The sequence below is a fragment of the Canis lupus genome, chromosome 5 (genome assembly GCF_048164855.1).
Source record: "Canis lupus baileyi chromosome 5, mCanLup2.hap1, whole genome shotgun sequence".
Classification (NCBI taxonomy): Eukaryota; Metazoa; Chordata; class Mammalia; order Carnivora; family Canidae; genus Canis; species Canis lupus.
The window spans coordinates 12049314-12065235 of record NC_132842.1 but is presented as its reverse complement, the minus strand read 5'-3'; the positions used below and the strand labels follow the sequence as shown (position 1 = coordinate 12065235).

General features: G+C 35.3%; 1 protein-coding gene across 1 annotated transcript in view; it reads left to right on the top strand.

Annotated features, from left to right (window-relative positions):
* MALRD1 (MAM and LDL receptor class A domain containing 1) overlaps positions 1 to 15922 on the top strand; it is a 755529-nt gene that overhangs the window by 173850 nt on the left and 565757 nt on the right. The window contains 1 exon segment of the mRNA XM_072825144.1: positions 1 to 86. Within this exon segment, the coding sequence (XP_072681245.1) occupies positions 1 to 86 (86 nt within the window).

The following is a 15922-nucleotide window of genomic DNA, read 5'->3' as shown; positions in this document are numbered from 1 at the left end:
GACAGCTGCTGTGGCAGATATTTGGGAATCAAGGCAACAGATGGATAAGGAAACACCTCAATCTTTCCAGCAGGCAGCCTTTTCAGGTATAGATAATGGCTTTCATAATGTGTATTTAGGATGCATCAGAATGTCTAAGGAATATGAAAGATCGCTATATCCTTGAATTAAAAGCCAGTGGAATTTGATCAGAGTTATTTGGAAGTACATTTATCATGCAATTAAGGTTGTGTCAAAGCATGTGAAGTTGCTTTCCTCCTTGACTACCCCCAATAATCTGTGATTAAAATTTCTAAAGGTGGACACATGGCATTGGCAGCAGCTGCAGGTCCCTCTGACTTTAAGTCATTGTTCTCTTGAAATAAAAAATCTGGAGGGAAAAAGAGTTTTGCTCAATATATGGTACTCTGCCAAATGTTCAGGTTCTAAAATCTGTGATTTTTAAATATTCCATCAGACTTTTCCACATTTTATAGGTAAGCAGCAGAAATTTGAGAAGGGTGCATGCTGTGTTGGAGAATCACACAGCTACTCTGGGGCAGAGCCAGAGGTCTAGCTAGGTCTCCTGTTGAAATATTCTTTACTGTGATTCTCACCTACCTTCTCCTAAAAGGAAAACTTCGGGGCAGCCCAGGAAGCTCAGCGGTTTAGCGCTGCCTTCAGCCCAGGGGCTGATCCTGGAGTCCCGAGATCGAGTCCCACCTCAGGCTCCCTGTGAGGAGCCTGCTTCTCCCTCTGCCTGTGTCTCTGCCTCTCTCTCTCTCTCCTCTCTGTGTTTCTCATGAATAAATGAATAAAATCTTAAAAAAAAATAAATAAAAGGAAAACTTGGAATGGTGGGTTTAAATGCTTATGTAGCTTTTAAGATTTTATGAAGGCGATTTCTATTATCTCTTTGATTCCCTTAGCAATTCCCTGAAGTGGGTAAGTCAGGATCTTTTTATCAGTTTTACAAATATGAATAAAAATCTTGGAGAGGTTGTTATTTATATCTGGCCAAATAGATGGTGAGCAGCAGAATGAGGGCTTGGAATGGAATCTGCAGTTTCCGATTAATTCACATTCATTCCCTTTCTAATATATCATACAGCCTGTCATGTGTAGGAGGGTCGAATATTCTTTTTCTCTTTGCTAAAATAGATCTATATGTAATATACAGGGAGAAACTCCTTACCTCTCCTGGCTAAACTTTTTTTTTTTTTTTTTTTTACATGTACTGAATTTCTCTGTTCCCTTATTTAAAGCACTGTTTCAACCTAAATGTCTTAAGACCCATGATAGAGGAGTGTCTGGGTGGCTGCATCATTTAAGCATCTGCCTTGCGCTCAGGCCATGATCTCAGTTCCTGGGATCCAGCCCTGCATTGGGCTCCCCGCTCACTAAGAAGCCTGCTTCTGCCTCTGCCTGCCACTCCTCTTGCTTGTGCTCTCTTTCTCTGTGTCAAATGAATAAATAAAAGCTTTAAAAAAAGCCATCATAGATACACATTGTATATGACTCACTAAAGAATACATTGAAATGGGTGATTTGTCCAGATAGACACAGGCTGAAATTATGAGAACTAGTCTGCTATATGTAGAGTGTTGTTTTGCTTTTCAGCCATCGTGGCAGGTGCATGTAATCACAAGAAATGAAAAGGAAGGAAGGTTCTTCGACTTTTATTTAATAATGGATCACCCACTTCAAATTAGTTCTTAATATTTAATCAGACGAATTGTAATTTGGGTCAAACTAGTATTCAGTGGATAAACTCTCCTTTTGATATTTACTCAAGAATTGGTTGCCAGGAGAAAATCACCTTGGCAAGGGAGCTGTTTCACATTCAGATGAACAGAGAACTAACCAAGGAATCCTTTAGTTATGAATCCAAAATATAGAAGTTGGTGTGTGGAACCCATTTTGGGTTATACATGCAGTACTCTGTTCGTTTTTATCCAATGGTTCTTCTAGGCTTTATTTTTCTTTTCCAATGACATCCAGGCTTGAGGAGGTAAAATCAGATTGTGCTTGTGGTGTAGTTAAGATAATAAAAATTGGGTCCAATTTCAGTGACCAGAGATTTTCCTTCCTGGAATAATAAGTATACAGAGTTGTGGTGAGAGCAGAAATAACCAAGATTTTACTTAGCTGTGATATTGTAGGTGAAATTAGCTAGTGTCAGTCCAGCAGGTAATGTGCTCATTAAATGTTTGTTTAAAAGAAAAATCCAAGAATTTTTCAGAAGCTATGTATGTATATATAGTTGACACACAAGGTTACATTAGCTTCAGGTGTACAACATAGTGATTCAACAAGACCATATATTATACTATGTTCACCATAAGTGTAGCTACGGCCTGTCCTGACACACTGCTCTTACACCATCTTTAACTGTATTCTTCATGCTGTGCATTCATTCTTATGGCCTACTCATTCAATAACTAGAAGTCTGTACCCACTTCACTTCAACCATTTTGCCCAACACCCCACACTCCTCTCCTGTGACAACCACCAGTTAGTGGTCCGGATTTATGCATCTCATTTTGCTTTTTGTTTGTTTACTCATTTAAAAAAACTTCCACTTAAGTGTTTGTCTGATGTATTTCACTTCACACAATACCCTCTAGGTTAATCCATGTTTTCTCAAATGGCAAACCTCTTCCTTTTTATGGCTATATAATATTCCGTGTGTGTGTGTGTGTCTGTGTGTGTGTGTGTGTGTGTATACATAATACTTTCTTATCCATTTGTCTATTGATGGGCATTTAGTTTGCTTCCATATCTTGACTATCACAAATAATGCTGTGGTAAGCATATGGGTGCATACATCTTTTCAAATTAGTGTTTTTGTATTTGGGGGGTAAATAATAGTGCATTATTGGATCATAAGATATTTCTACTTTTAAGCTTTTGAGCAACCTCCATACTCTTTCCACAGTGGCTGCTCCTCTTGCATTCCCACCAACAGTGCAAGAGGGTTCCTTTTTCTATATGTCCTGCTAAAATTTTTTGTATCTTGTATTTTTGGTTTTAGCCATTCTGACAGGTTTATAGTGATATCTCATTGTGGTTCTAATTTGCATTTCCCTGATAATTAGTGATGTTGAACATATTTTCATGTGTCTGTTGGCTATCTATATGTATTTGGAGAAATGTATGTATGTCATTTGCCCATTTTTTAATTGGATGGTTTGGCTTTTTTGGTATTAAGTTGTATAAATTCCTTATATATTTTGGATATTAATACTTTATTACATATATCATTTGTAAATATCTTCTCCCATTCAGTAGGTTGTCATTTTGTTTTGTTGATAATTATATTTGCTGTATAAAGCTTTTTATTTTGACATAGTCCCAATAGTTTATTTTTGATGTTGTTTCCTTGCCTCAGCAGACATATCTAGAAAAATAGTACTATGGCTGATGCCAGGGAAATTTCTGCCTGTCCTCTCTTCTAGGATTTTTATGGTTTCAGGTCTTATGTTGAGTTCTTTAATCCATTTTGAGTTTGTGTGTGGTGTTAAAAAGTGGTCTAATTTCCTTCTTTTTCATGTAGCTATCCAATTTTCACAGCACCATATATCGAAGGACTATCTTTTCTCCATTGTATATTCTCGCCTCTTTATTCATAGATTAATTGACCATTTAATCCTATGTTTGTTTCTGAACTCTCTCTTTTGTTCTCTTGATTTATGTGTTGATTTTTTGTACCAGTACCATAGTTTTTTGATTAGTACAGTTCTGTAATATATCTTGAAATCTGGAACTATGACACTTTTAGCTTTTGTTTTTCACTCTCAAGATTGTGTTGGCTATTCAGTCTTTTGTGGTTTCATACAAATTTCAGTATTATTTGTTGTAGTTCTTTGAAAAATACTTGGGATTTTTCTAGTTCCTTACATGTTAAATTGTTTATTGGAGCTTTATTTTGAATCTTGAGGTAGGCTGATATCCCTATATATTTCTCTCTTAGAACTGCTTTTGCTGCGTTCCCAAAATTTTGGACCATTGTGTTGTCATTTATTTTTGTGTCTATGCATTTTGTTATTTCTCCTTTAATTACTTTGTTGACTGTTTGGTATTACGTTGTTGAGTCTCCATATATTTGTGACATTTTCACTTATTTCTTGTGATTTATTTCTAGTTTTATAGCATATGATCAAGATATTTATAATTGCCATATCCTCTTTTTGGATTAATCCCTTTATCATTGTGTAATGACCATCTTTGTCTCTTGCTACTCTATTTGTTTTAAAGTCTGTTCTGTCTGATATAAGTATTGCCATCCTGGATTTTTTTTTTTTTTTTGCTTTTGTTTGCATGGTGAATTTTTTTTTTTAATCCTTCATTTTCAATCTTTATGAGTCTTTAGGTCTGAAGTGAGACTCCTGTTGGCATCTTTAGATGGATATTGCTTTTCTTTTTTTTAAATATTTTACTTATTCATAAGAGATACACAGAGGCAGAGACATAGATGGAGAAGCAGGCTTGCTGTAGGGAGCCTGATCCAGGACTTGAACCCAAAACCCTGAGATCATGACCTGAGCCAAAGGCAGATGCTCAGCCACTGAGCCACCAATGTGACCCCAATGGATATTGTTTTTCTTATCCATTCTGCCACCCTATATCTTTTGATTAGAGCTGTTAGCCCATTTACATTTAAAGTAATTATTAATATGTATGTAATAATTGCCATTTTGGTACTTGGTTTCTGTTTGTTTTTGTAGTTCTTCTTTCTACATTTCTTCTTCTCTTGTTTTATTTTCTTGTGATTTATGAATTTCTATATTGTTATGCTTGACTTTCTCTATACTTTTTATCTATTATAGATTTAGGGTTTGTGGTTACCATGAGGTTCATATGTAATATTCTAAGTAAATAACAGTCTATGTTAATTTGATGGTCATTAAGGTTCAAACATGTTCTAGAAAACAAAAACACATTCCTAAAACTTTCTTTTACTTTTTCTGTTCTTTTCCTCTTTACTCCCTCATCCACATATTATGTATATGTCATCATATTTTATAACTTTTTTCATAATTTTCTTATGCTTTGTTCTTGTTTGGTGAAAACTGCCATTGGCATTTTAATATTATATTTTAAATCTGTAGATTGCTTTCAGTAGTATCAGTATTTTAATGATATTATTTTTTCTTATCCACAAGCAAAGAAATTCTTTCTATTTTTGTTGGTGTCATCTTCAATTGCTTTTATCATTGCTGTATAGTTTTTAGAGTACATGTCTTTTCCCTCCTTGGTTAAATTTATTCCTAGGTATTTTATTACTTTTGGTACAATTGTATATGGGACTATTCTCTTATTTTCTCTTTCTGCTGTTTCATTATTAATGTATAGAAATGGAATAGATTTCTGTATATTTGTGTCTTGTAGACTTACTGAATTCATTGATGAGTTAGAGTATATTTTTGGTGGAGTTTAAAGGTTTTTATATATAGTATTACTGCAAATAAGGAAAATTTTATTTCTTCCTTACCAGTTTGTATACCTTTTATTTCTTTTTCTTATCTGATTGCTGTGGCTAGGACTCTCCATACTATGTTGAATAAAACTGAGAGTGGACATCCTTGTCTTGTGCCTGATCCTAGAGGAAAAACTCCCTCATTGAGGATGATTAGCCATGAGTTTTTCATATATGTCCTTTATTATGCTGAGGTATATTGCCTCTGAACCTAGTTGGTTGGGTTTTTCTATCATGAATGGATGTTGAAATTTGTGAAGTGTTTTTTCTGCATCTATTGAAATGGTCATATGATTTGTAGCCTTTCTCTTTTTGATGTGATGGTTCATGTTGATTGATGTGTATATTAAAACACACTCAGGTTCAAGGAATAAATTCCACTTAATTGTGGGGCGTGATTTGTTTAATGTATTGTTGGATTTGGTTAACATAGTTTACAATTTTTTCATGTGTGTTGATCAGCGATAACCAGCCTGTAGTTCTCTTTTTTTGTTTTATCTTTATCTGGTTTGGCTTCTTAGAATGAATTTGGAAGCTTTCCTTCCTCTTTTACTTTTTGGAATAATATGAGAAGTAAAGGTTTTAACTCTACTTTAACTGTTTTTTTTTTTTTAATTTTTATTTATTTATGATAGTCACACAGAGAGAGAGAGAGAGAGAGGCAGAGACACAGGCAGAGGGAGAAGCAGGCTCCATGCCCCGGGAGCCCAACGTGGGATTCGATTCTGGGTCTCCAGGATCGCGCCCTGGGCTGAAGGGAGGCGCTAAACCGCTGCGCCACCCAGGGATCCCTACTTTAACTGTTTGGTGGAATTTACCAGTGAAGCTTTGTGGTCCTAGGCTTTTGTTTGTTGGGAGTTTTTTGATTACTGATTCAATTTTATTGCTGTTACCTGGTCTCTTCAAATTTACTATTTCTTCCTGATCAGTTTTGGGAGGTTATATTTCTAGAAATTTATCCATGTTTTCTATGTTGTCCATTTTGTTGGCCTATAATTATTTTTATAATATGCTGTTATAATCCTTTGTATTTCTATGTCAGTTGTTACTTCTCCTCTTTCATTTCTTGAGTCCTCTTTTTTTTTCTCTTCTTTTTGGTGAGTCTGGCTAAATGTGAGTTTTGTTGATCTTTTCAAAGAACCAGCTCCTGATTTCATTGGTTTAATTTTTATTGTTATTTCTATTTCATTTATTTTTGTTCTAATCTTTATAGTTTCTTTGATTCAATCATTCAACTGGTTTTGTTTTTTTCCAGCTGCTTTAGGTATAAAGGTAGGTTGTTTATTTGAGATTATTGCTATAAACTTCCATGTTAGAACTGTTTTTGCTGCATCTGAAAGATTTTGGATCATTGTGTTTTCATTTAATTTGTCTCTGTGTATTTTTTAAATTTTTTTCTTTGATTTATTGGTGGACCCTTTGTTTAATAGCATGTCATTTAACTTCCATGTATTCGTTTATTCTCCAGATTTTATCTTGCTGCTGATTTCTAGTTTTATAGCATTGCAGTCAGAAAAGATCCATGGTATGACTTCAGTCTTTTTTAATTTGTTGATACTTGTTTTGTGGCCTAATATTTTATCTATTCTGCAAAATGTTCCATTTGCACTTCAAAAGAATGTATATTCCACTGTTTATATATTCTGAGTGTATCTGTTAGATATGTCTTGTCCATGTGTCATTTAAAGCCAGTGTTTCCTTATTGATTTTCTGTTTAGATGATCTACCCATTGATGTAAGTTGGTTGTCAAAGTCCCTGACTATTATTATTATATTATTCTTGATTACTTCCTTTATGTTTCTTATTATGCTTTATGTATTTGGGTTCTCTCATGGTGGGTGCATGGTGGGTGGGTGAATTATATTCACAATTGCTATATCTTCTTGTTGGATTGTCTCCTTTATTATGATATAGTGTCCTTCTTTGTCTCCGGTTATAGTCTTTGTTTTAAAGTCTGTTTTGTCCGATACAAGTATTGCTTCACCAGTGTTCTTTCCAATTCCATTGCATGATAAATGCTCTTCCATCTCTTTACTTTGAGTCAGCATGTTTCTTTGGGTCTGAAATGAGTCTCTTAAAAGCAGAATATAGATTGGTTTTGCTTTTTTATCTATTCTGACTGGAACATTTAGTCCATTTACATTCAAATAATTATTTATAGGTTTGTATTTATTTGCAATTTTTTTTACTTGTTTTATGGTTGTTTTGTGTTCTCGATTCCTTTCTGCTCTTGCTCTTTTCTCTCAGGGTTTGCTTGCTCTCCTTAGTAATATACTTGGATTTGTTTCTCTTTATTGTTTGCATATCTATTACCACTGTTTGATTTGTGGTTATCATTACATTTATGTACATCTTATTCATACAGAGTCTATATTAAGTTGATGGTCACTTAAGTTTGGGCCATTCTAAAAGCACTAAATTTTTACTTTTTTCTCCACATTTTAGGTATATACTCTCATAAGTTACATCTTTTTATTAATAAGTCCTTTCATTTTTGATTATCTGGGAACTCTTATCTTTCCTTCTATTTGGCATGACAGCCTTGCTATATAGAGTATTCTTGGTTGCAGGTTTTTTCTTCCAGCATTTTGAATATATCATGCTACTCTCTTCTGTCCTGAAAAGTTTCTGCTGAAAAAAACAGGTGATAGCCTCAGGAGATTTCCCTTGCAGGCAATTTCTTTTCCTTTTACTGCTTTTAAAATTCTCCATCACTTTTTTTTTTTTTTTTTTTTGGCATTTTTATTACTGTATGTCTTTATGTGGACCTCCTTGTGTTGATTTTGGTGGGGACTCTTGTGCTTCCTCAATCTGGATCTCTGTTTCTTTCCCTGTATCAGGGAAGTTTTTAGCCATTATTTCTTCAAATACATTTTCTGATCCCTTTGTTCTCTCTTCTTCTGGGACTTCTATAACATTAAAATTATTATGCTTGATGGTGTTACTGAGTTCCCTTAATCTATTTTTATTTCTGATTCTTTTGTTCTCTCATCTGTTCAACTTGTTTTCCATTACTCTGTCCTTCAGGTTGTTGATCAGTTATTCTGCTTCCTCTAGTCTATTTATTCCCTCTATTGCATTTTAAATTGCAGTTACTGAGTTCTTTATCTTTGACTAGGCCTTTTTTATATTATCCACCTCTGTTGAAGATCTACCTGAAATTCTCCCCTCCTTTCTCAAGTCCAGTGAGTATTTTTATTAAAGTATAATTTATTACTTTATTTTATTTTATTTTTTTTAAAGATTTTATTTATTTATTCATGATAGTCACAGAGAGAGAGAGAGGCAGAGACACAGGCAGAGGGAGAAGCAGGCTCCATGCACCGGGAGCCCGATGTGGGATTCGATCCCGGGTCTCCAGGATCGCGCCCTGAGCCAAAGGCAGGCGCCAAACCGCTGCGCCACCCAGGGATCCCTAATTTATTACTTTAAATTCTTTATCAGGCATATTGCTTATCTGTGCTCCATTTAGCTCCCTGGCTGTGATTTTGTTCTGTTCTTTCATTTGGGACATCCTCCTCTGTCCCCTCACTTTTTCTAACTCTCTGTGTCTGTTTTTATATGTAGGGAAATCCAGCTGTCTCCTGCTCTTGAAAGTAGGAGCTTTATGAAGAGGAGGTCTTGTAGTGCAGTGCAATTTCCCGTTGAATCAAACATGGCACTTCAGAGGTTTTTCTTATGTGCACTGTGGTCCCTAGTGTTGTGGCTGGGCCATGTTTACCTTCAGCCCAGTCATCTGCTATGGCTCTTTTTTTCCTGTTGTGATCAGGGTTTGTTCCTTTTGTTTTTAGTGAGCCAGTTTGGGACCACCTGGGGCTTGAATTGAGTCAGACCCAGTGTTTACCAGAGCTGCATTAGCACCAAACTGCAGGGCACTCTTCCTGTGTGTTCTCAGAAGCTTTCATTGGTGGGTGTGGCCTATAATCAGACCAGATGTCTGCCCACAGCACACTGCTACAGTTAGTCACGTGTGTTTATCATTATCTTTGCCTCTTCATGGGGCAGAAGTCACTTTGAAGTGGTAATAACCCCTATTGGGTTTGCTTGCATCCTACCAGGCTTGTAGCAACATTTTGGGTGGTCTCCTGCAAAAGGCATTTTGGAAGGCTCATGTCTAGACAATGGGGGTCAAAAGCACAAGGTACCAGCAAGGGCCATGCAAGTCAGCTACCATAGGGGACCTATAGCCCAGTGGGGAACTCATGCAGAGGTCAGTCCAGAATGGAGGGTGAATATGCAGAAAGTCAGGGAGGTTGATTGAGCTCTTAGGAAGCTAGATGGAGAGCGTTTGTGCTGTGTGCTGGGTCCTCCAGGTGTCCATCTGTCGAAGCTGGGGGAAGGAAATGGTTCCCATCCACTCTTTTCTTCTTGGACTAATATTCCAAAGATCCTTGCCCTTTTAGCATGTGCTCCGAGATTAGTAAATAAATCTCCCTCCTGTATACCCCAGGTGTTTTTCAAACTACTTCTATGCTGTATTTCAGTGGGACTGTTTGTTGTGCTGTCTCTTTAATGGAAGAGACTCAGCTTCATTGTGAACTTTGGCTCTCCTAGATCTGAATTTGCTAACTTTTAAAATTCCAGCTGTTAAGCCACACTTACTGTAAGAACTCACAAAGTTAGGCCCCTCTGAAGTTCCAAGCCAAATTTTATGGGGATCTGTCTTCCCAGATGGGTACCCCATGCCTCAGGTGCCTGATGTGGGGTCTGCTCTTCTCCCCTGCTGTGTTCTAGTGTCTCTCATTTTGCAGACAATCTCACTGGTCAGTTTGGCTCCTGGCCGCATTTCCACCCTTCCTACTTTTTTCCATGTGGCCTCTTCTCTACATTTAGCTGTGGAGTCTGTTCAGTCAGTCTTTGTGTCATTTTCTCATTTATTTTCTCTGATATAAGTGTTATATCGGTGTGTCCATGAGATGAATTGAGCTTGGAATCCTCCTACTCTACCTACTTCCTTAGGTCAGCAATGGATTCTCTCATCTTTAACCTCTGACATTTTAATGATTATATGTGGTGATGTGGACCTCCTTGAGATCATCTCACTTGGAATTCTGCTTTTTGGACTTGGATGTCCATTTGCTTCCCAAAGTTAGGAAGGTTTTTAGTTATTTCTTCAAATAAGCTTTCTACACTTTTTTTTTTTTCTCTTCCTCTTCTGGGACCCCTGTAATGTGAATATTTGTTGTCCAAGAGATCTTTTAACCTACCTTTAATTTTAAGTCCTTTTCTCATCATACTGTTTAGTTTATGGGTTTTCCATTCAGGATCATTCATTTAAAGTGAAATACATAGGATAGAACTAGATTGCACATGCAGGTATAGGCACTGTTTTACTTGTCAATGTCATTTGAAATAATTAAGCACTTTGAGCACTGCTATATGTGTGGCATGGTCAGTAAAGGCTCAGCTGGTCATTCACATATAAGACTTTACATGAAGCTTCTAACTGATTTTTATTATGATCTTTATTGAGGTATATTTGACATTTAATAAACTACACATATTCAAAGTTTTGAAACTATCACAATTAAGATAATTAATAGATAAATATGCTTCACCTCTAAAAGCTTCTTCATGTTGCTTTCTAATACATTTGGCCCTCATTCCCATCCCTTGACAACTACTGACATGGTTTCTCTCAGTATACATTAATTTATATTTTCCAAATTTTTATGTAAATTGTACAGTATGTATTTTTTTCTGACTTATTGCATTCAGAAGATTCTTTTATGTTATGGAATGTATCTGTAATTCATTTGTATCTCTTTCCAGATAGTATTCTATTATAAGGATGTAACGCAGTTTACTCCATTATTGATCAATATTTGGGCTGCTTGTAGTTCAGGGTATTATAAGTAAATCCACTATAAATATTTGCATGTAAATGTTTATATAAACATCTGCTTTTATTTATGTTGGTAAATACCCAGGAATGGAATGGCTGGATAACATGCTAGAAATATGTTTAACATTTTAAGAGACTCTTAAACTGTTTTTAATACTGAGCCATTTTTATTCCCATCAGCAGAAAATATTAGTTCCAGTTCCTCCACATCTTAGCCAGTACTTGTTATTATCAGTCTTCTTAATGTTAGTTATTAGAAGTCTGTAATGGTATCTTTTTGTGGTGTTAATTTGCATTGCCCTTAGCATTAATTATGTTGGACATGTTTTCTATGCTTGCTTGCCAAATGGAGCAAAACTTGAAGTGTCTGTTTAAATCTTTTGCCCAATTTTTAAATTGGATTTTTGTTTTCTTATTGAGTTTTGAGCTTTTTTAGATTTTCTGGATGCAAGCTTTTTCTCAGATATGTTAATTACAAATATTTTCTCTCAGCTTGTGTTTTAATTCTTTTAATAGATTCTTCAAAGAGTGGAGGCTTTTTAATTTTGATGAAATCCAATTTATTACTAACTTAGATCCTCAAAGCTTTCTTTTCCTCTTTCTCCTTTCCTTTGTAAACTTTGATTACATGTAAATTAAGCTGTTTAAAGTTGTTGTTCCAGAGCATATTATTGCTTTAACTTTTTTCTAATTTTCTTTTCTTTCTGTGTTTTATTTTGAATAGTATCTACTTTTATATCTTCAATGCCTAAGCTATATAATCATTTCCAGTGTATATTTTCATCTCCTACATTGTCAATTTTATATCTAAATTTTGATTTGGGCCTTTATTTTCCATGTCTCTATTTTAGAATATATAGAATAGTTTTAGTAACTGTTTTAGATGATTGAAGTGATGGAAACAAGGTAGCACTAAACAAGATCCCCTGCTTGTATTCTCAAAAAGAATTTGGTAATCATCCATAGACAAGATGACTTTGAGGGAGCTTTGGGATCCAGCCATAGGCTGGGAGTCATCCTGCCTGCTCATTCAGCTTCCAGAAGTTACATCCATGCCTCCAAGAGGTTGTCCCCCACCAATCTAACAACAATCCTAAATCATCACTATAACTGATCCATTCCCTCTCATTCATGGTACAGGAGTGATCCTACCTACTCAGGGATCCACCAGGAGATATGTCCGTCTGTTCTTCTGGAGGCAGACCTTCAAACTTTGGTCTGACTGCAGATCTTGAAGCATCCCTATAACCCAGTTCCAGCTTTTCACAGCCATCCTCAGGGGATGGTCCTTTCCACTCAGGAACCTTCCCAGTGATCTGGCAGGAGCTTGCTTAAGACCACATAGGAACCACATTTGTCGGCATACCTGGTAACAGGCCTGCCATTTGCATGCCCAAATACAGACCATAAGGCAGTTTTTTTTATTTTTTCCAATCAGAGACCAGACAAGATCTCTGTCAACCTAAGCCACTGGCAACAGGCCTGAAAGCTGTAAAACCCCCTGAGGATTCAGGAGCAGCTCTATGACCTGGTTCCAATTCTGGCCACCTGTGATATTGTGGGCCTGGGTACCTGATGGAAGAAGTTCTTTTCCTGCTGAACCCAGTCCATAAAAATTAGGAGAGTATTTAGTCTTTCATTTTCACAGACAGAAAAGCAAGGCCACATGGATAATGAAGATTCAAGCAAACGTGGTGCTACCAAAACAAATTAATAAACCTCCAGTAACTGATACCCAAGAAAGAGATTTGCAAATTTTCCATCAGAAAGGGAGACAGAACGTAAAGACTCCTAACTCTGGGAAACGAACTAGGGGTGGTAGAAGGGGAGGAGGGCGGGGGGTGGGAGTGAATGGGTGACGGGCACTGGGTATTATTCTGTATGTTAGTAAATTGAACACCAATAAAAAAAAAAATAAATAAATAAAAAAAAAAAAAAAAAAAAAAAAAAAAAAAAAAAATTCAAAGTAATTATCTTAAAGAAGGTCACTGACATTAAAGTGAACACAGATATACAACTAAATGAAATTAAGAAAACAATGCATGAACAAAATTAGAAGTTTAGTAAAGAAATATAAATTATAAAAGTGAAGTTCTGGGGATGAAGAATAGTGACACAACTGAAAACTTTATTAGAGAATTTCAACAGTAGACTTGATCATACAGAAGAGTCAGGGAATTTAAACACAAGTATTTGAAGTTAGCCAGTAAGAGGAAGAGAAAGAAAAAAAGAATGAAGGAGGCATATGGGAACTGTGGGAAATCAACTAGGGAATAAATTTATGCATTATGGGTATCCCAGAAAGAGAACTGAGAAATGAGCAGAAAGCTTATTTAAAAGAAATTATGACAGAATACTTGTCATATCCAGCGAGAGATTTGGCTAATCATATATGAAGCTTGGGATTCCCAAGTAAGATTATCTCAATGAAGATTACTCTGAGAACAATTATATTCAAGTTGTCAAAAATCAAACAAAAATTTTGAAAGCAATAAGAGAAAAGTGACTTGTGACATACAAGGGAACTCCTACCATATGGCTATCAGTGATATTCTCAAAAGAAACTTTACAGGTCAGGTGAGAATGAGATGATATATTCAAAGGAAAAGAAAGAAATGCCAACAATGAATACTATATCTGGTAAAGCAGTTCTATAAATGTGATAGAGATAAAGACATTCATAGATAAACAAAAGCAGAGGGAGTTTCATCACCAGTAGACATGCCTTCCAATAAATGCTAATGGAGGCTCTTTTAAGTTGAAACAGAAGGATGCTAAATAACAATATAAATACATGTGAAAGTATAAAATTTAATGGTAAAAGTAAATTTATTCAAATTCAGAATGTTCTAATACTATACTGGTGCACATATCCAGTATAACTCTGGTAAAAAAGAATAAAAATGTATTAAAAATAACTATGGCTATAATAACTTGTTATTGAATACATAATATTAGACGATACAATTTATACGTGATTTTAAAATATCAATAGCACAAAGTCTGAAGGGAAGGTAGCAGTATTTGTAGAGTTTTATTTTTATTTATTTATTTATTTATTTTTAATTTTTAAAATTTTTTAATTTATTTATGATAGTCACAGAGACAGAGAGAGGCAGAGACACAGGCAGAGGGAGAAGCAGGCTCCATGCAGGGAGCCCGACGTGGGATTCGATTCCGGGTCTCCAGGATCACGCCCTGGGCTAAAGGCAGGCGCTAAACCACTGCGCCACCCAGGGATCCCTATTTATAGAGTTTTAAAATGCAGTGGAAGTGATCAGCTTAAAATAGATTGTTATAACTGTAAGACAGTTTATTAAGTCTCATCGTAACTACAAGGAAAAACCTCTAGTAGATACACAAATGTGCTTCAACATAAAAAGGCCATATATGGCAAACCCACAGATAACATAAAGGCAAGAGCTGAAAGCTTTTCTTCTAATATCAGAAAGAATACAATGAAAGGCACACTTTAATCAATTCTATTCGAGTTATTACCAGAAGTCCTAGCCAGAGCAATTAGACAAGAAAAAGAAATAAAATACATCCAAGTCAGAAAGGAAGAATAAAATTGTGTTTGTAAATGGCATGTTCTTAGATAGGGAAAACTCTAAATATTCCACCAAAAACCTTTAGAACTAGTAAATGAATTCAGTACATTTGCATGATATAAGCCAATAAACAACAATCAGTTGCTTTTCTAGGCAGACAATGAATAACCTGAAAATGAGGTAAAGAAAATTTATTTACAGTAGCATCAAAAAGAATAACATACTTTGGAACAAATTTAACCAAAGAAGTGAAACATTTGCACATTGAGGACTGTAAGACATTGATGAAAAAATAAATGATTAGTAAATCAAAACATATACTGTTTTCATGAGTTCGAAGCATTCATATTTTTAAAATGTCCATATAGATTCAATGTAATTCCTGTAGACATTTGTTGACACTTCATTGAAATAGAAAACTCCTAAAATTTGTGTGGAACCAATAAAGACTCCACATAGTCAAAGCAATCTTGAAAAAGAAGGACAAAGTTAGAGGTATCACTGTTCCTGATTTCTAAACTATAGTACAGAATTCATATATTCAAAACATTATAGTTCTGATGTAAAAACAAAAAGTGCAGTGGAACAGAATAGAGATCCCAGAAATGAACCTAAACATAAATGGTCAACTAATCTTTTTCATGGGTACCAGAGATACATAATAGGTAAAGGAGAGGCCCTTTAATAAAATATATTGGGAAAACTGAATATTCACGTGTGAAAGAATGAAATTGGACCCTTACACCAACTTACAAAAAATTAACTTGAAATGGATGAAAGACTTGTATGTAGACCTGAAACCATGAAATTTCTTTTTTTAATTAATTAATTTATTATTTTTTAATTTTTTATTGGTGTTCAATTTGCCAACATATAGAATAACACCCAGTGCTCATCCCGTCGAAACCATGAAATTTCTATCATATAGAGAAAAAGCTCCTTGACAATGATTTAGGCGATGATTTTTTTTTTATCAAAGCAGAGATAAACAAGTGGAGCTACATCAATCTATGATTCTTTTGCATGGCAAAGGAAACAGTGAACAAAATGAAAAGGTAGCTTACAGT